Source organism: Drosophila nasuta, chromosome 3, assembly GCF_023558535.2.
Source record: "Drosophila nasuta strain 15112-1781.00 chromosome 3, ASM2355853v1, whole genome shotgun sequence".
Classification (NCBI taxonomy): domain Eukaryota; kingdom Metazoa; phylum Arthropoda; class Insecta; order Diptera; family Drosophilidae; genus Drosophila; species Drosophila nasuta.
In genome coordinates this window covers 29,808,540-29,829,316 of record NC_083457.1, presented here as the reverse complement: position 1 = coordinate 29,829,316, position 20,777 = coordinate 29,808,540, and the positions used below count along the sequence as shown (strand labels likewise).

The following is a 20,777-nucleotide window of genomic DNA, read 5'->3' as shown; positions in this document are numbered from 1 at the left end:
GTACAAAAAACTAAAATTATCAGCGGTATTTGGTTTTTTTATTGTATATGTATATATAAATACGTTTTAAATGCTTTATTCATCCACGTTGTCTTCAATTCGAGTTTGGTTTTACATTATTAAATTGTTAAAACTTCAAGAGATTCCAATTTACAATTATATTGATGAACAGCTTTCTATGTATACATCATGTTTATGTATCTTTATATATCTGAATATATATATTATTATTTTTCATTTAGACACTTGTTTACATATATCATTTCGTTTTCAACAGGTAAAAATTAGCATTTACATACTCTGCTTTTAATATCTTATACAACAAAATAAGTGTAAGTGTAACATTAAGATTGCGCTTATCAAGTTGTAAGTTTATTGTAACAGTGTCTGTCTATTGGTTTTGTTTTTAGCTTTGTACAACGACTTTGGATTCATTTTATTATCGCGTGAGTAAGTTTTAAAAGCAATAAAATACAAAAACAATAATTGAAAAGCATTTAAGCGACTTATACTAAGTATTTTTCGTTTTTCATGTTTCTTTGCTTTTCATTTTCATTCGTTTGAAAAATTGTGTTTTATACGAATAACTTAAATGTTCATTTTTGCAACCAAATGGTTTACTTTAATTATTTTCGTTATGTGCGTTCTACGACAATACATATTATAAAAATTAATGCGAATGTTTTGTTTTATTGTGTGTATGTGTGTGAAGTTGTGTGCGTGTTGTTTATGCGATTTTATGTGTCATGGCATTTGTTTAGTAGACACCATTGCGTCGCTTGTAATTGCGAATATTGTTGGCCAAGCAACAGGCAAAGATGAAACCAACCAGCTAAAAGAAAAAGGAATAAGTTGATTAGAATGAATAAATTTAAATGAGGAGATTCAACTCACCTCAACACCAATCAGGCCAAGACCGAAATATTTCGACTTATCAGTATCACCGGACACAAGAGAAATAAACTTGTCACGGCATCCGCCGTAGATGTTGGAAACGTTGATGCAGGAACCTTCACAACAGCTAGCGGGCAGTCCTTGGAAAGCGAATGGATAATCTATGGCACCATTGCGACCACAGCACTTGAGCTAAAGTAAAAATATATCAGAGGTTTAAAAATTGTCAAGAGACTATCATTGAATAGAAGCAGTCGCTTACCGAACGCTGAATGTTATCAAAGACACCGCCTTCACCCTTATCGCGATTCTCCCAGGCCTTATCGATAACATTGCCCATGGCTTGATCGTAGTTCTCCTTATTGGTGAACAAAAGCACAATAAGTGTCAGCTGCAGAATAAGAAGGACCAACAAGCAGACAGCATAGCTCATAGTCATGCAAACGGATTCACGAATAGCTCCACAACATCCCAAGAATGAGATGAACAACACGATCGAGCCAAGAGTGATCAGTCCAATTGGCAGTATTGCCTGTGGGGGGAAGCCGACCTGTCCATTCACCTCGATGGTGCCAATGGTCTTCAGAATCAATACGCCATAGACAACACCTAATATGCCAACAATCTGGAAGAATCAATAAAAGTTTATTAAGGTATATTCTTTGTTACTCTTATTACTACATTATTTAACTTTTTGACTTGACTTTTTTAACATATTTGCATCCGCTTTAATAACATATATACGTATTTGCATCCGCTTTAATAACATATATATTTTCGCTTAAAAATTATATGGTTTTATCAGTAAACTCTTTCATTTAAGTATTTGTCGCCATATTACTCTTATTATCAGTACCTCCTAGTGGTTTTATGTAAAATACCACACACGATTTGAATTGTATAAGTCCAACAATGAAACAGTAGAATAACATATGAATCATGATCAAGAGTTCTTTGAGAACAGCTGGCAATATTTGCCACCACAATGACCGCTTTTGTAAATGGATACATAATAAATGCAATAAATGGCACACACTCACATTAACAATTGCAATGCTTGTGTTAATTTTGTTTAATTAAAAGACTGGCCTGGGCATTCATATGGCAAAGATAAATTATTACAAGCCTTAATTAGTGCTGAGCCCTCGCGGACTGACCTCAGGGATGATAACATAGCATAACAAGCAGAAGGTAGTCGTGGCAAATGACTATTAAGATTCAAACTACCGCAAAGCTTACGTAATGCAACTAACACTTTATGCTTTAATTCGCGTTATTTTAGTGTTAATTTAATTTCTTTTGCACGCATAGTAGTTCTATTTACCATAGACTAAAGCAAACAACATAAACATCAACATACACATTATGAAGAACATTTAGATAAGACTTGATAACCTTAGAAGCTAAAGCCCGGAAATCTGGCGACCGAAAAAAGGCCGAGCGCTTAAAGTTCAAGGTGCCAAGTAATGTACGTCAAATTTATGCCAATTGCGAAATTTTGTAATATTATTGTTTGTTATTGCACACAAACAAGAGAACTTGATCCGTCTGTCGCAATGGGAATAAATGCTCGCCAATTAATTGAATTTACTTGATTTAATTGTGTCTACATCTGCATGAACATAAATACATACGTATACACATTGTATTCATGTGAATCTGTTTGCTTTAGCATTGAGTGGGCTGCTGCTTCATTTCACTCATTAAGCACACACACTGTCTCAAATTCTTATATGGCATTATTTGTGGGCAGTCTAAAATTAAATATTGTACATTGTATTGAATTGAAGCGAACGTCGAAAGCTAAAAACATTTAAGTTGTCCAAATCTCTGGCATAATTGACCCAAATAAGCTGCGACTACGAGTTTATTCTGGCCGCACACAAAGACAGCATATTCGCCTATTCCGTCTGCTAATTGCTCCACTTTCACAAAAACAAAAGCATTTCCTAATGAAAGGCATCACGTGCAAACAACTCGAATGATTAAAGTCTGTCTCGGTTTACTATATATAAATTCTCTGCTTTTTTTTGAGTACTAGTCGACAGATTATATCTACATCATATTTCACAAGTAACTGGCACGCTCGTCTGACGTCATCACAACTGCGTTGGAAAGTTGGTTGAATAAAAATTGCTGAATAAAACCATACAGAATCCATAGATAAACAACCCTCATCATATGCAATGAAATAAATACACATAATGTGAATGGAAGAGAGTCAATGAAACCGCACCCAAAAAAAAAAAATAAAAACAAACCGCGATCTCTTATATCTCGCAGTTATCGCAGCAACAAGAGTACAAACAACAAGTGACGACGACGACGAGAAAAAAAAAAACACATGCTTGTGCAACAGGACGTATGCGTGCTGCGAGCGAGCAACATGTGACATTTTGATTGGAATCGTATCGCAATTTTCAAAATAATTACACGAAACATTTATTTATAGAAACACACTAGGGCCTACTAGTTATACAATAGGTTCCCGGCCCGACATATAGGGGGCAGCAGTAAGCAAACATCGATATTTTTTATGGATAGTGTCAATTATCATAAGCTATGTGTAAAAATTTTACAACTCTGCGACCACGTGCTTTTAAGTTCCAATTTTTAAAGTGAAACAACCTTTGAGTTTTTCTACAATATGGAAAAAAGGGAATTTCGTGTCCTCATTAAACACTGTATTTTGATGGGAAAGAATACGGTAGAAGCCAAATTATCAATTTGGCTTGATAAGTATTACCCGGATTCTTTTCCAGGAAAATCAACCATTAAGGATTGGTATAATGAATTTAAACGTGGTCGTGTGGTCACCGAAGACGCTGAGCGTAGCGGACGCCTAAAAACAGCAGTTACGCCAGAAAATTTCGCAAAAATATGAAAAATGGTATTGGCCGATCGCAAATTAAAATTAAAGGAGATAGCTGATGCCTCAAAGATATCAGAAGGCTGTTTGTTAACGATTTTGCATGAACATTTGGATACGAAAAAACTCTACTCAAAGTGGGTGCCCCGATTGCTAGCACCGGACCAATAGCAACAACGCATCGATGCATTCAAGGCGTGTTTAAGCATGTTGAAGCACAAAAGGACCGATTTTTTTGGTAGCCGGTGAAAGCCGTCCGAAGCGTCTCAAAACACAAATATCGTCCATATTTTGGGATGCATACGTTTTGATTATAGACTACCAGGAGAAAGGTAAAACAATCAACAACGAATATAATATAAAGCTGCCAGATCGACTGGGCCAAACGATTTAGAAAAAACGTCCACATATGGCAAAGAAGAAACCGCTGTTTCATCAGGATAATGCACCGTGTGACAAGTCTATGGCAACAATGCTGAAATTAAGCGAATTGAGGTTCGAACTAGTGCCACACCCACCCTACTCTCCAGATTTGGCCCCCAGCGACTACTGGCTTTTTGCAGATCTCAAAAAGCACCTCCAAGGCGAGAGATATCGATCAAATGAGGAGGTGATTGCCGATACTGAGGGCTATTTTGAGGGCAAAAGGTCATCCTTCTACAAAAATGTCATTGAAAGGTTGGAGAAGCGCTGGACTGACTGTAAAGCCTTAGATGGAAACTATTTTGATGAATAAAAGTAAATTTTTAGAAAAAATGTGTTTTTCCCTCTTAGGCCGGGAACTTATTGAGTGGTGTGTTATAATGGCTATTGAAGTTTTCAAGAAATTTCTGTGAGCGAGCTTCTCAATAAAATTATAGTTCTTGAAATCCCGCATGACCTTTACTTTGTAATTTATATCGACAGTTCTGAATTCTTTGTAATTTGATACAAATCTAAACATTATATAGAAGGGAAATTCAACAGTTGTGATGAATAAATAAATACGAGTTAATTATATAAACAAAATATGGCTACATACGTAAAATCGAGTTTCAACATTGCCGACAGCCAAAAACTTGTATTCAAACTGGCAAAAATGCTGAGATCATTAGGCTGTTCGTGTTTCCAACAAGTCATATGGGATAAATAACGTAATTTCTGATGTGTTTCACATTTCGTGATAACGAAATAAAACAACAAAAACATCAACAAAACTCCTGAGGGTTATTAAAATAGTTTTAGTTTAATTTCCCCAGCGTGTTAAACAGAGCTAATGATATTATTTATAACTCAATTATGAACACACATCACAAATATACAACTGAAACTTGCATATTTATATATAAGTTGTACTTCGGGTTACACCAATAAATGGAGCAAAACTCAATTAACGTCAATTGTTCCGATCATTTGTAAGAGCATTAACTTTACTGCATGTGGAGTAAAGGTTAAACACCCTGCTCTGTGCGAAGAATATTGACTCAGTCAGTTAATGCATCAGAAGTCAAAATCAATTCGCAGAAATTTTTAATAAAATGTTAAAAATGTTAATTAAAAATTAACTGTCTTTCTATGGAGTTTTGGACGCAAATCAAGGTTGATATTACGTCTCAGATAATAAACTTGCTGAACAATATTCAGAATTCGTATTGTTAAAATGAAATTAATGAGTACGCCTAACACTTTAATCATCATTTAACCAGTTTGTACTTGTATCTACCTACATACTATATAGATATATCTGTACGTATCTAAAGCAATTTTAAGCACTGGCAATGGGAACAAAAATACTTTGAAACTCAAGTTCTAACTGGCGGTCGACACTCCACACACAGAGACGTGTTTGAAATACAAAATAAACATACTCGAACCCGCAAATGAATCTGGGTAAAACACACATGACTCCCTGTCTGGCTTGTACTCAAGGGTAGAGAAGTATGAGTGAGTGAGTGTATCCATACAAGTATTACCGTAGTTTCCCTTTTGTATTTAACCAACCGAATTGCACAATGTATTTTTTGCTGCTTTCTCGACCGTTGCGATGTGTTTCGTCGTTGTATCTTGGGTATACAGATTCTCTTATCGCATGCGTTACAGTAAAACTGTTTATCAAGTTAAACACAGAAAACTTAAATATCTGCGACATTCTCAATTTAAGTGAAAACATGATAAACGCAGCTTAACATATCAATCAGTTAAAAAGAAATTTGCACTTGGAAACATACTATATACAATTTATTGCAAGAGTATTAAAAGTTCGACAATGTGTCTAAAGTGGTTTTTCCTGTTTGATTTTTGTGTATACATTTTTTTTTTCATTTTTGTTTTGTACTCTTTTTTGTCTGGCCGAGTGACGCTCAAAGGCGGCTTATTGTTGTGGCCTGCAATTTGTTGCTTTAGCTGAAAGAGAAGAATGCTATATACTCCATTCGCATTTTGCGTCCGATTCAGCTACAAATTGTTTCTACACCTGAGCCGGGAGAACACGTGTGCGTTAGCTATGTAAATAATCTGTAGTAGTTACTCCACCAGTTGCTATGACCAAAGCAACAAGTTGGCTTATTTCGCCGACGATTGTGTTTTTTATGTCTTTCGCATTTTGTATTTACTTTGTTGTTTTGTTGTTTATTTGTCGCTATTTTTTTTAATGTTTTCTGTTGCGCTTGACGATTCCCAAGGCGTGAATTTGCAAAAGTTGAGAAAATATATATGTATGTACATATTAAAAATATATATATTGACAATATGCATATTCCAGACGAATATTGTTTTCATTTATACGTATATTTTTTTCATTTTTGGTCGCCTATATCTTGAAGGTGCGCTTTTTTTATTGCTCGTATGCATAAATATTTGCTTTAATTAATATTTCAAATGCGTTGTGGACGCGTCGCCATTTTGTTTAAGGTCTCGAGCAGGTCGGCAACAAGGTTGTCGTTGTTATACCTGACTTAGTTTTCAGCTGTGCTTGCTGTGTTGAGTCATGCATCTGTTGATCAAAAACTAGCACGTCAATTGTCAATTATATGTAAGTGTGCATACATATCAATGTAGTAGTCCCCGTTTCTACACAATTGTTCGTCATTTTATCAATCGGAGGTGCACATTTCTGGGAAACTGATTCACTTATTGCCAAAATGACATCACGCATCCCCAACATCTTGAATTCTTTTGTGTGAGTGAGTGAGAGAGCGAGAGAGAGCGAAAGTATTATATTCTTATGCTGTGTAAACAAATCTCTAGCTTGAGCATCTATTGGTAGCTACAGCAACAAGAAACAAACAAACCATTGGAATAACAGCTCATAAACATTGAAATTGATTAAGCCGCCTCATGGCACCATCTATTATACTCTCTTAATGTGCACAGCAGCTCAGTCGCAGATAAAACCGCACACACACACATACGCATTAGTATACATGTATAAGTATGCGTCTCTCTCTGTCGGCGGTTTGGCTTGGAAGCTGACTACACGCACACTTATTATATTACTACATACTCTCGATGATGTCATCGGAGAGGACGGAAAACAAGTTGTGATTTTTTAGGTGAGCACTTTGCTAAAGCGAAACTGATCCGACCTGATGCGATTTTTATTTTGAAATGCATGCCTCTCAATTCTATAAATGGCATAATAAATTGCATGCTTGCAAAGCATTAATATCTGCTAAATTTCTGGAGAATTTTATAATTTATATGTTTCTTTTTGTTTTGTCTTGAAATCTTGAATTCACTTACCGACACGATCGTATTGAATATAAAGAGTATATATTTAACCATAGACGTTCCACAATCCATATTGCTGAAGTTTCAGTTTCCTGTAAATGCATAAAAGGTAGCTCAGAGAAGCTGGGTCAAGTGATTTGAGATATTCAAAAAAAAATTGGTGCCCATTGCTTTAAATCGTTTGCCCATGTTTGCCCAGGAAAAATTTTTTTTTGCCCACCCTTAGTTTCAAAATTATGAAAAAATTTTTTTTTTCGAAAATTCAAAAATTTTTTTTTTCAAAATTTTTTTGCGGAAATCGCTTTAAAAACGTTTGCCCATGTTTGCCCATCTTTTAGTTTTTCGAAAAAATTTTTCGTTTTCGAAATTTTGAATTTTGAAAAATTTTGACATTTTTTCGGCATGAATGACTCAAACTCGATCGCCCACACCTCGAAATTATGAAAACTAAAGCTACAACGGTAGCCTCAAGTGTTTTCAAGTCTGCCCATATCTCAGAATTTCAAAATTTTGAAAAATTTGAAGGTTTTCAACTTTTTTGATTGCCCATACAAATTCATCGTTTGCCCAACTTTCAAAGTCTCAAATTTTTGCCAAATTTCAAAATTTTTCAAATTTTTTACTTTTCAGACTGCCCATTCGCTATTTTCGTTTGCCCACCCTTTAGAATTTCAAAATTTTGCCGAATTCCAAAAATTTTCAAATTTTTTTGATTTCAGCCTATGGCCCATACAAATTCATCGTTTACCCAATTTTCAAAGTCTCAAATTTTTGCCAAATTTCAAAATTTTTCAAATTTTTTGACTTTTCAGACTGCCCATTCGCTATTTTCGTTTGCCCACCCTTTAGAATTTCAAAATTTTGCTTTATTTAAAAAATTTTCATACTTTTTTGATTTTAGCCTATGGCCCATACAAATTCATCGTTTGCCCAACTTTCAAAGTCTCAAATTTTTGCCAAATTTCAAAATTTTCAAATTTTTTTGACTTTTTCAGACTGCCCATTCGCTATTTTCGTTTGCCCACCCTTTAGAATTTCAAAATTTTGCTTTATTTAAAAAATTTTCATACTTTTTGATTTCAGCCTATGGCCCATACAAATTCATCGTTTACCCAATTTTCAAAGTCTCAAATTTTTGCCAAATTTCAAAATTTTTCAAATTTTTTACTTTTCAGACTGCCCATTCGCTATTTTCGTTTGCCCACCCTTTAGAATTTCAAAATTTTGCTTTATTTAAAAAATTTTCATACTTTTTGATTTCAGCCTATGGCCCATACAAATTCATCGTTTGCCCAACTTTCAAAGTCTCAAATTTTTGCCAAATTTCAAAATTTTTCAAATTTTTTTGACTTTTCAGACTGCCCATTCGCTATTTTCGTTTGCCCACCCTTTAGAATTTCAAAATTTTGCCGAATTCCAAAAAATTTTCATACTTTTTGATTTCAGCCTATGGCCCATACAAATTCATCGTTTGCCCAAGTTTCAAAGTCTCAAATTTATGCCAAATTTCAAAATTTTTCAAATTTTTTGACTTTTCAGACTGCCCATTCGCTATTTTCGTTTGCCCACCCTTTAGAATTTCAAAATTTTGCCGAATTCAAAAATTTTTCATACTTTTTGATTTTAGCTTATGGCCCATACAAATTCATCGTTTGCCCAAGTTTCAAAGTCTCAAATTTTTGCCAAATTTCAAAATTTTTCAAATTTTTTGACTTTTCAGACTGCCCATTCGCTATTTTCGTTTGCCCACCCTTTAGAATTTCAAAATTTTGCCGAATTCCAAAATTTTTCATACTTTTTTGATTTCAGCCTATGGCCCATACAAATTCATCGTTTGCCCAACTTTCAAAGTCTCAAATTTATGCCAAATTTCAAAATTTTTCAAATTTTTTTGACTTTTCAGACTGCCCATTCGCTATTTTCGTTTGCCCACCCTTTAGATTTTCAAAATTTTGAATATTTTAAAAATGTTTATACATTTTTGATTTCTGCCTGTTGCCCATACAAATTCATCGTTTGCCCATATTTGAAAGTGTGAAAATTTTTTGAATTATGCGAAATTTTGAAATTCTAAAGGGTGGGCAAACGAAAATAGCGAATGGGCAGTCTGAAAAAGTAAAAAAAAATTTGAAAAATTTTGAAATTTGGCAAAAATTTGAGACTTTGAAAATTGGGCAAACGATGAATTTGTATGGGCCATAAGCTAAAATCAAAAAAGTATGAAAATTTTTGGAATTCGGCAAAATTTTGAAATTCTAAAGGGTGGGCAAACGAAAATAGCGAATGGGCAGTCTGAAAAAGTCAAAAAAATTTGAAAAATTTTGAAATTTGGCAAAAATTTGAGACTTTGAAAATTGGGTAAACGATGAATTTGTATGGGCCATAGGCTGAAATCAAAAAAGTATGAAAATTTTTGGAATTCGGCAAAATTTTGAAATTCTAAAGGGTGGGCAAACGAAAATAGCGAATGGGCAGTCTGAACAAGTAAAAAAAATTGGAAAAATTTTGAAATTTGGCAAAAATTTGAGACTTTGAAACTTGGGCAAACGATGAATTTGTATGGGCCATAGGCTGAAATCAAAAAGTATGAAAATTTTGGAATTCGGCAAAATTTTGAAATTTAAAGGGTGGGCAAACGAAAATAGCGAATGGGCAGTCTGAAAAGTAAAAAAATTTGAAAAATTTTGAAATTTGGCAAAAATTTGAGACTTTGAAAGTTGGGCAAACGATGAATTTGTATGGGCCATAGGCTAAAATCAAAAAGTATGAAAATTTTTAAATAAAGCAAAATTTTGAAATTCTAAAGGGTGGGCAAACGAAAATAGCGAATGGGCAGTCTGAAAAGTCAAAAAATTTGAAAAATTTTGAAATTTGGCAAAAATTTGAGACTTTGAAAATTGGGTAAACGATGAATTTGTATGGGCCATAGGCTGAAATCAAAAAGTATGAAAATTTTTGGAATTCGGCAAAATTTTGAAATTCTAAAGGGTGGGCAAACGAAAATAGCGAATGGCAGTCTGAAAAGTCAAAAAAAATTTGAAAAATTTTGAAATTTGTCAAAAATTTGAGACTTTGAAAGTTGGGCAAACGATGAATTTGTATGGGCCATAGGCTAAAATCAAAAGTATGAAAATTTTTAAATAAAGCAAAATTTTGAAATTTAAAGGGTGGGCAAACGAAAATAGCGAATGGCAGTCTGAAAAAAGTCAAAAAATTTGAAAAATTTTGAAATTTGGCAAAAATTTGAGACTTTGAAAGTTGGGCAAACGATGAATTTGTATGGGCCATAGGCTAAAATCAAAAAGTATGAAAATTTTTAAATAAAGCAAGATTTTGAAATTCTAAAGGGTGGGCAAACGAAAATAGCGAATGGGCAGTCTGAAAAAGTCAAAAAATTTGAAAAATTTTGAAATTTGGCAAAAATTTGAGACTTTGAAAATTGGGTAAACGATGAATTTGTATGGGCCATAGGCTGAAATCAAAAAGTATGAAAATTTTTGGAATTCGGCAAAATTTTGAAATTCTAAAGGGTGGGCAAACGAAAATAGCGAATGGGCAGTCTGAAAAAGTAAAAAATTTGAAAAATTTTGAAATTTGGCAAAAATTTGAGACTTTGAAAATTGGGTAAACGATGAATTTGTATGGGCCATAGGCTGAAATCAAAAAAGTATGAAAATTTTTTAAATAAAGCAAAATTTTGAAATTCTAAAAGGGTGGGCAAACGAAAATAGCGAATGGGCAGTCTGAAAAGTCAAAAAATTTGAAAAATTTTGAAATTTGGCAAAAATTTGAGACTTTGAAAGTTGGGCAAACGATGAATTTGTATGGGCCATAGGCTAAAATCAAAAAGTATGAAAATTTTTTAAATAAAGCAAAATTTTGAAATTCTAAAGGGTGGGCAAACGAAAATAGCGAATGGGCAGTCTGAAAAAGTAAAAAAAATTTGAAAAATTTTGAAATTTGGCAAAAATTTGAGACTTTGAAAATTGGATAAACGATGAATTTGTATGGGCCATAGGCTGAAATCAAAAAAGTATGAAAATTTTTAAATAAAGCAAAATTTTGAAATTCTAAAGGGTGGGCAAACGAAAATAGCGAATGGGCAGTCTGAAAAAGTCAAAAAAATTTGAAAAATTTTGAAATTTGGCAAAAATTTGAGACTTTGAAAGTTGGGCAAACGATGAATTTGTATGGGCCATAGGCTAAAATCAAAAAGTATGAAAATTTTTAAATAAAGCAAAATTTTGAAATTCTAAAGGGTGGGCAAACGAAAATAGCGAATGGGCATTCTGAAAAAGTAAAAAAAATTTGAAAATTTTGAAATTTGGCAAAAATTTGAGACTTTGAAACTTGGCCAAACGATGAATTTGTATGGGCCATAAGCTAAAATCAAAAATGTATGAAAATATTTGGAATTCGGCAAAATTTTGAAATTCTAAAGGGTGGGCAAACAAAAATAGCGAATGGGCAGTCTGAAAAAGTCAAAAAAATTTGAAAAATTTTGAAATTTGGCAAAAATTTGAGACTTTGAAAGTTGGGCAAACGATGAATTTGTATGGGCCATAGGCTAAAATCAAAAAGTATGAAAATTTTTAAATAAAGCAAAATTTTGAAATTCTAAAGGGTGGGCAAACGAAAATAGCGAATGGGCAGTCTGAAAAAGTCAAAAAATTTGAAAAATTTTGAAATTTGGCAAAAATTTGAGACTTTGAAAGTTGGGCAAACGATGAATTTGTATGGGCCATAGGCTAAAATCAAAAAAGTATGAAAATTTTTTAAATAAAGCAAAATTTTGAAATTCTAAAGGGTGGGCAAACGAAAATAGCGAATGGGCAGTCTGAAAAAGTCAAAAAAATTTGAAAAATTTTGAAATTTGGCAAAAATTTGAGACTTTGAAAATTGGGTAAACGATGAATTTGTATGGGCCATAGGCTGAAATCAAAAAAGTATGAAAATTTTTGGAATTCGGCAAAATTTTGAAATTCTAAAGGTTGGGCAAACGAAAATAGCGAATGGGCAGTCTGAAAAAGTCAAAAAAATTTGAAAAATTTTGAAATTTGGCAAAAATTTGAGACTTTGAAAATTGGGTAAACGATGAATTTGAATGGGCCATAGGCTGAAATCAAATAAGTATGAAAATTTTTTAAATAAAGCAAAATTTTGAAATTCTAAAGGGTGGGCAAACGAAAATAGCGAATGGGCAGTCTGAAAAAGTCAAAAAAATTTGAAAAATTTTGAAATTTGGCAAAAATTTGAGACTTTGAAAGTTGGGCAAACGATGAATTTGTATGGGCCATAGGCTAAAATCAAAAAAGTATGAAAATTTTTTAAATAAAGCAAAATTTTGAAATTCTAAAGGGTGGGCAAACGAAAATAGCGAATGGGCAGTCTGAAAAGTCAAAAAATTTGAAAAATTTTGAAATTTGGCAAAAATTTGAGACTTTGAAAGTTGGGCAAACGATGAATTTGTATGGGCCATAGGCTAAAATCAAAAAGTATGAAAATTTTTTAAATAAAGCAAAATTTTGAAATTCTAAAGGGTGGGCAAACGAAAATAGCGAATGGGCAGTCTGAAAAGTAAAAAAATTTGAAAAATTTTGAAATTTGGCAAAAATTTGAGACTTTGAAAGTTGGGCAAACGATGAATTTGTATGGGCAATCAAAAAGTTGAAAACCTTCAAATTTTTCAAAATTTTGAAATTCTGAGATATGGGCAGACTTGAAAACACTTGAGGCTACCGTTGTAGCTTTAGTTTTCATAATTTCGAGGTGTGGGCGATCGAGTTTGAGTCATTCATGCCGAAAAAATGTCAAAATTTTTCAAAATTCAAAATTTCGAAAACGAAAATTTTTTTCGAAAAACTAAAAGATGGGCAAACATGGGCAAACGATTTTAAAGCGATTTCCGCAAAAAAATTTTGAAAAAAAAATTTTTTGAATTTTCGAAAAAAAATTTTTCATAATTTTAAAACTAAGGGTGGGCAAAAAAAAATTTTTCCTGGGCAAACATGGGCAAACGATTTAAAGCAATGGGCATCAATTTTTTTTTGAATATCTCAAATCACTTGACCCAGCTTCTCTGAGCTATAAAAGGTAAATGATAGAATAAAAAGAGATATCACTTTTAAGTTTTGCAATCAAACAAGTTCGAATTACGCAAAATAGGTGAATTAATTGATCATCAATCGACCACCGATTAGTCGAAACAGTTTCACGTTAGTTTATATAACTCTCCACGACCGTTGCATGTGTTGAACTTGTTTTATACGGATTACGTTAATTAATTTTATGCGGCTAGAGTGTATTAACTATGGAAAGCTGACTTTGACGATCCCTAAGCTAAATACGCCTATCTTAAAAATGTTTCGAAATGATACATCTTAGAAATCTTATTATTTCCTTTTAACATTTTATATGAGTAATGTGTTTTTTATGACATATTTCCTTCTTAGTCACGGGTGTTATTCTTAACCCTGAATATAGCATGAATAATAATGGATATAAAAAACTCGTTAACAGGTTTATTTTTTTGATCTCATGATGCGGTAATTTAATTTTTTACACGTATAAATGTCCGCCTATTTAATTTTTTGTTGTGTCTAAAAAACAATTTGCATCTGCTCGCATTATTCACGCATTGACGCCGTAAAAAACAACGCCGGATTTCATCTGGGTCGCCACAGCGACCGTGGACAAAACAAGAAATGTTTACATAGAAAGCTAGCAGCAACAACGCAACAATGTTTTGTTATGCATCTATTATGTATAATATTTATAGGAAAAAGGAGAAGTTCACTGCACTTATTCAAAGTCAACAACACCAACATCACATAGTCATTTCATTCTTATAGAAATTCGTGTTCCTTGTTTCTTTCTCTTTATTCACACAGAAGCATACGGTTTGAAGTGCGTCGTATGTTTTGCATCTCTCCTTTGTTGTGCTTTTACACTTTCCGTTTTCAACCACTTTTACTCATGCGTCTTTCTTCAGCCAGCTGCCTTCTCGGCAGCTGCATTCTATTTGAGCATCCTCAGGTAGTCGTCATATAAACGAGAGCAATCACATGCAATACGTCGTATATGTGCATATGTGTGAACTGTATCGTTTTAACTTATTCAGTTTGCTGCACTTTGCCACCTATTACTACAATTACCTTTTGTGATTTGTTCAAGGTTTCTTTAACACACGCGACACGTCCACCTCGACGAGAAACTGTTTTCAAATTGAAAAGGAATGCAAGAAGTAGCAAACGTCAAACGGATACACAGTGTGACCTAACTTGGAAGTCATAGCAATACCAGCAGTATTTTGCTGCTAGACCGTTAAAATATACCAACATGCCCCAAATAAATATACCAAGCAACAGAGTTTCCTTTTCATAGATACATATATCCATTTTTATGAGTGTGGGCTACACTATAAAACACTTCCGAAAAATAAACAAAATATTTTCAGCTTGAAAATTACCGTTAAATTTAAAAATAATTAACCGCTTAACTTTGTTTTATATCGCCTTTTAATCTATTAGTCACAAGCACATTAAGTCCTATAAAGTGGTATACCAGCTGAATAAATTACTTATGTATATGTAATAAATCGTGGTGTAATTATCGTTTTGCAACCTCGATAAGCTAAGTTTATTTATAGGAATACAGTTTCAATAATTATTACATTTGCAAATAAGTAAATATAAGTAGAAGTATGTTAATCATTACATGTGACAACAAAAAATATAAAGAGATACATTACAAATTTTCATTCAAGACTTCATTTTTGACGTCTTAATAATTATTAAATTATTTTTAATAATTTTGACGTCTTAGGTTGTTGCGCGTTTGGTTGGCCAGGCAGCAGGCAAAAATGAAGGCGGTCAGCTAAAATAAGAAAATGATTTATTACGCTACTGCAAATATTAATTTGTCTATATACTATACCTCAACTGCAAGCACTCCCAAACCAGCATACTTAATTATGTTCACATTTGTGTCCCACAAGGAATCCACAGCCGACTTGCAACCGGGCCTAAGCATCACGGAAGTGAAACTGCAAGATCCATTCGAAGGCGAATCACAACACGAAGCTGGATAAGAAGTACCGTAATCGGCAAATCCGTGCAGTCCACAGCATTTTAGCTATAACAAATTTACACTTATTTAGTAAAATTGCATTTGATATTATTAAACAGAACTAACCGATTTTTGCAGTGTATCCATTAAGAGTTTATCAGTATTGCGTTGGTCCCAAATTTTTTGCACCACTGTGTCCAGTGACTGTCGGATTTGGACGTGATTGATCCAAATGTAGATGATAAGAGCTATTTGGCACAAGAGCAAGCCCAGCATCACGATTGAGTACTGTAACAAAATTAATAATACATCTTTAAAATGTAACATTTGTTGATATTTAAAATGAAATTTACAGTTGTAAGACCGCAAGAATTCTCGCGAATCGCTCCACAGCATCCAAGGAATGAGACCAAGAAGATTATACATCCTAGGATCAATATTACAATAGCCACACTATTTGCAGTAAAGGTCTCGTCAACACTCGAAAAGTTCTTGATTTCTGCGACCATAAGGGAGCCAAATACAATAAGTAAAATGCCACATATCTGAAAAATGAATTTTTAAAAATATGTTAGAGTAAGATAGTATTTAATGATTATATTATCGATTTATGAAAATAATTTCCATGAGCCTTGTATTCAAAGAAAACAACGTTGTAATGCAATGCGGGTACTCAATATAGAGGAAAAGCAATCTACTTTTAAGCGGCCCAGTCATCAATTCTAACAATGCAATGGTATTACTCATCATAAGCCAATCATTAGGTCTTGCAAAACATTCTACTCGACCACATTTCATTAGCTGTAATTACATTGAACATTGGCATGTAAACGAATATGTGAAAATCACGACATTCCCCAGCCGTTATGAAGAAGCTTTTTCAGTCATCATTAGATAAGATAAACTGCGAACCACTTTCCAAAACTTATAGATATGTATGTCGTTTATATACATATATAATATGTATACGTACAATTTAAAAACCCTAACTCGATATACACCCATACACACATATATTTGTGAATTCATACATGAACGCATGTTTGTTTCGACGATCTCGAGTATACTTAATTTTTCCTCGAGATAAGATTCACACATGCACTCAGTATATGAACAATACATTTATATGGAATCATTTTATTTGCAAAAAAATATCAGACCGGTACATATTATTTAATGGTACACAATAACAAATATTTCGGAACTTACCACAAATAATATATTGAATATGAAGAGCACATATTTAACAAATACTCCGCCGCAATCCATATTGGATATATATTTTCTTTCTTGAAACGAAAGCGGTTATTATAATTACACCTGAATAGTTTCAGTGTCAAACTCGAACTGATTTTCTTTTTCGAATGAATACAACTGTTTTGTACGATTCGTTGAGTGGGCTTCTTATCGCACTGACTGTAGTTAACTTTTCGACATCGAAAATGTGCTCCAGTAAATGAAGTATACTTTTCGGCAGCGAATAAAATATGAAAGCTTGCAAAGGTAACCGAAGGGGAATCCCATACTCAATACTTTCTCTAACGCAGCCATAGCAACAGCAAAGTTATTAACTTAATACAACAAAGAAAATAAAAAAGCTGCAGTCTAACTATGATTATAATATGGCCTTCACCTACATAAAATATTCACCGCTGAAATAATGTCCGATTAGTAAATGGTGTATGTTTGATGGGTTGCCAGATAACTTCCTCAGCATATTACTTGTTAATTAAAAGAAAACAGTTATTGAGTCTAGGTAATAATATTTATTAAATAACTCAATTAATCAATGCATTATAAAGTTCAACAGCTTTAGCTACTCCTCATCATCTAAGCCGAAACTTGTCTGCCTGAATTTGATTTGCGCATTGAATGGGTCAAAGCAGCAGCAAGCAAGAAGACGATAAACTCATATAAACAGATGCCCAGGCCCGACCAACGAATGAGATCCGTGTTGTTCACCCAAAAGCTCTCAAACTTAGCATTGCATCCCTCAAGATTCTCATAGATTGCTGGAGAGCAGTACTGAGTGCGATTGGTGTAGCCACAGCAAGTGCCAGGCACCGTCTGGTTTCTGGTGTTATAGTCCAAGTAGTTGGTGTCACCGCAGCAATTGAATGTCAGCTCAATTGCACCCATTGGGTAATCGTTAGCCGCATCGTTCTCCGCCCAAATTGTGTTCACCAGATCACGCATATCGTTCAGGAAGCCCTGACGATTGACAGCCACCCAGCAGGTGAGTACTAATTGCAGCAAAAAGAGTATAAACATCAGCGTAGCATACTGAAATGTAAATTTAAATATGTTATGTCCGATTTAATAGATATTTAGGAGTCAAAACTCACCGTGCCGGTCAAGCAGGCACTCTGACGCCAAGTGCCACAGCAGCCGAAGAAGGAAACGATAAAGATGAGCACGCCCAGAACAGTTATGCATATGGGAATGGCATTGGTCTCTACCAGTTCTTCTATGCCATAGAACTGATTGATGTGCGAGAGCATAATGGACCCCAGCACAATCAACAGAATGCCGACGATCTTTAAAACAAAATAGTAATTATGGTGTCATTAATATAAAAATTTATATTTATTTATATATTATTATATAAGTTATTTATATTTATTAACATATGTATAAACAAAGTGATGACCTAAAAAAACATAGCAAATTAATCAAGGCTAATAGCTCTGGCGTTTTCTTCCTTATCATTGTAACACAACAGACATTAATAATACATCATGTACCCGCATATCTAAACATTTATCGCCTCACACATTTATCATATCATATCATATCACAGCTCCGTTACAAACATGTATTTCCCCAATGACTCAGGTACATTCGTGTCTCTTTAGACCAGCGATAAGAACAATGGACGCAATGTGTTTCTCTATTGTATAATGACAATCAATAATCCTCTAAGCTCTGGCGCATGCGACATTAATAGACGATTTATACTATATTGGTAAATATTAACTGCGAAATATATGAAAATTGTTTCTAGTCGCCGGAACTCATTAATAAATTTTAAAACTTTGTTTGACAGTTTTGAATCTACTTTCGTTAAAAAATTAAAACAGAAAATTTTTAAAATTATTACTTTGTTTTGTAATTATTCTTATATTTACGAGGAACAACTTCTGAAAGGATTTTCTCCAATCCCATGCCTAAAATTAGTTTCCAAAATATTTTACACAAATTTATCAAAATTCTATTAAAGAGTTAGACTAATAGAATAAAATGATATTAGGGGCATTTCATCAATAATGATTTCATGATACATTTCATTGAATTTCTAAGATTTTCAACACATTTTTCAAATATTTCACATTTCACCAATACATTTGTTCATAACCTTCGGCTTTAGTAAAATAGAAACTGCATTATCAACAACTAAAACCAATGTCTAAAATAATCCTTATTTGCCTGATGTCCATTTGAATAGTAATTCCACAAATCCTTTTTGAATGCAACTCACCAAAAACACTATATTAATTAGATATAGTAGAAAATTTAAAGTTGCAGCTAGGCAATTCATTTTGTTGCTGTTTTTTGTATCCTTTGGGTTAAATAAATCAATTTAAAACACAGTTTCCAAATTTTGTTTTATGATTTTATCGCGCTTTGTTAACGCGTCGTTTACTGCAGTTCGATTAGACTGGGCATTGTTTAGAGCTACCGTTCTTAAATGAAATGAGACATAGTCATATCTAGATATTCGGATTTGGGTATCTTATCAAAAAGTCTCATTTGTTGATAACATACACACACCAAAGCATTGGGCTAGGCCTTTGTGAATAACAAAGCAAAAAGTTTTTGGGAACATGAGTGGGCGGAATAGATAGCTTCATTGATAGTGCCTGATTCATCCAGTCGCACCGAAAACCGATTTCTGCGCGTATCAGCTCCAAAATAAAATAACACAATTGATAATGGGTTTCTGGGAAACTTTGCTCAACGCTGTACTCAAAATTATCGCAATAGTGCCTAATACTACATATTAGCCAAGAACTATCCCACTACTAAAAAAAATACAAAAATAATATATTGCGATAAGATAGCCAACCAACCAGCTTTGCGATAGATCATTAAAATGACAGCACACTTTATACTGTTACTTTATAAGTATTAAAACTATTTGTTTATTGATTCTGTATGGCTTTGATGAACATTTTCTTTGGTGATCTGTGAATGATGAAAAGCATCTTCTTGGCTTAACGCTGCTTCCTCATGGCGCTGGCCAAGCAGCAGGCAATGATAAAGATGGCCAACTCGAAGAGCGCAATGATCAGACTGCTCCAGCGAATGAGATCCGTGTTGGAAGACCAGAAATCATTGAATTTCGAAATGCATGGTGGACGTGTTGTGTAAATAGCTGCTTCACAGGTACGAGAGCGATCGGTATAGCCACAGCAAGAGGCGGGAACAGACGTTCCCCAGTCTGTGTAGCTATCCTTGCCACAGCATTGGAACTATAGTGGAAATCTAATGTTAGCATCGATGCAGAAATAATTTTTAATTTATCACTTACGGATAGCTGCAGGGCATCCATGGGATATCCATTGGCGGAATCGTTTTCCGACCAAGCCTTATCAACCAGATCATTCATGGTGTTCAAGAAGTTCTCATTCTCCACAAAGATCCAAATGGACAGAGCCAATTGCAGAGCGAAGAGAATGAACATACAAATGGCATACTACAAGAGTCAAAATATGTAATTTAGATACATCCTTATATCCAGAGCACTTGTCGATTCTCTACTTACAATTGTCGTGCAACAGGCATTCTCGCGAATGGTGCCACAGCAGCCGAAGAAGGAGACTAGGAAAATGACGCAGCCAATGACAATGATGGAAATGGGAATCGTCTGAGCATTGACAGAATCACTGAACGATCCAAAGGTGCCAATGCTGGACACCATGATGGAACCGACCACAATCATCAGTATGCCACCGGCCTATAAATTATTAAATTTTACAATTTAATTACAATCAATCCATTTATTGTGCCATCCAATTCAATTAGCTGCGGATAGTCCAGGTGCGAATACTTACGACAAAGATTATATTGAGGATGTACAGAAGGTACTTGAACATTGCGGATAGGCAATTCATTTTGATAAATTCGTTAATTTGTCAACTCGTTGATTCGATTTAATTTTAAGTCCGTTCGTTTCGACTGCTCGAGTCTAAGTAAAATACCTGTGCTCAGATCTGGCCATTATTAATGAAATTTTTGC

General features: G+C 33.9%; 4 protein-coding genes across 5 annotated transcripts; all 4 read right to left on the bottom strand.

Annotated features, from left to right (window-relative positions):
- Nucleotides 1-60: 60 nt before the first annotated feature.
- LOC132794475 (23 kDa integral membrane protein) lies at nt 61-14,732 on the bottom strand. 2 transcript variants are annotated; one of them, XM_060804942.1, is made up of 5 exons: nt 14,626-14,732; nt 7,484-7,563; nt 1,157-1,519; nt 895-1,086; nt 61-832 (listed from the first exon to the last, which is right to left on the bottom strand). In XM_060804942.1, exons 2-5 carry the CDS (start codon nt 7,541-7,543, stop codon nt 758-760), a joined length of 690 nt encoding a protein of 229 aa, XP_060660925.1. In that variant the 5' UTR covers nt 7,544-7,563; nt 14,626-14,732; the 3' UTR covers nt 61-757. The 2 variants fall into 2 exon arrangements, with proteins under 2 accessions (XP_060660925.1, XP_060660927.1); XM_060804944.1 differs by having other exon boundaries at nt 7,484-7,547; nt 14,626-14,644.
- Nucleotides 14,733-15,079: 347 nt separating this feature from the next.
- Nucleotides 15,080-16,889, bottom strand: LOC132794476 (23 kDa integral membrane protein). Its single transcript, XM_060804945.1, has 5 exons — nt 16,748-16,889; nt 15,892-16,083; nt 15,665-15,826; nt 15,407-15,604; nt 15,080-15,346 (listed from the first exon to the last, which is right to left on the bottom strand). The coding sequence occupies exons 1-5, from the start codon at nt 16,805-16,807 to the stop codon at nt 15,275-15,277; spliced, it is 684 nt and encodes a 227-aa protein (XP_060660928.1). The 5' UTR covers nt 16,808-16,889; the 3' UTR covers nt 15,080-15,274.
- A 400-nt stretch (nt 16,890-17,289) lies between these two features.
- LOC132794474 (23 kDa integral membrane protein) lies at nt 17,290-19,204 on the bottom strand. Its single transcript, XM_060804941.1, has 3 exons — nt 19,017-19,204; nt 17,884-18,075; nt 17,290-17,821 (listed from the first exon to the last, which is right to left on the bottom strand). The coding sequence occupies exons 1-3, from the start codon at nt 19,074-19,076 to the stop codon at nt 17,369-17,371; spliced, it is 705 nt and encodes a 234-aa protein (XP_060660924.1). The 5' UTR covers nt 19,077-19,204; the 3' UTR covers nt 17,290-17,368.
- Nucleotides 19,205-19,643: 439 nt separating this feature from the next.
- On the bottom strand, nt 19,644-20,728 carry LOC132794478 (23 kDa integral membrane protein-like). Its single transcript, XM_060804947.1, has 4 exons — nt 20,593-20,728; nt 20,304-20,495; nt 20,070-20,234; nt 19,644-20,010 (listed from the first exon to the last, which is right to left on the bottom strand). Exons 1-4 carry the CDS (start codon nt 20,650-20,652, stop codon nt 19,753-19,755), a joined length of 675 nt encoding a protein of 224 aa, XP_060660930.1. The 5' UTR covers nt 20,653-20,728; the 3' UTR covers nt 19,644-19,752.
- Nucleotides 20,729-20,777: the final 49 nt, after the last annotated feature.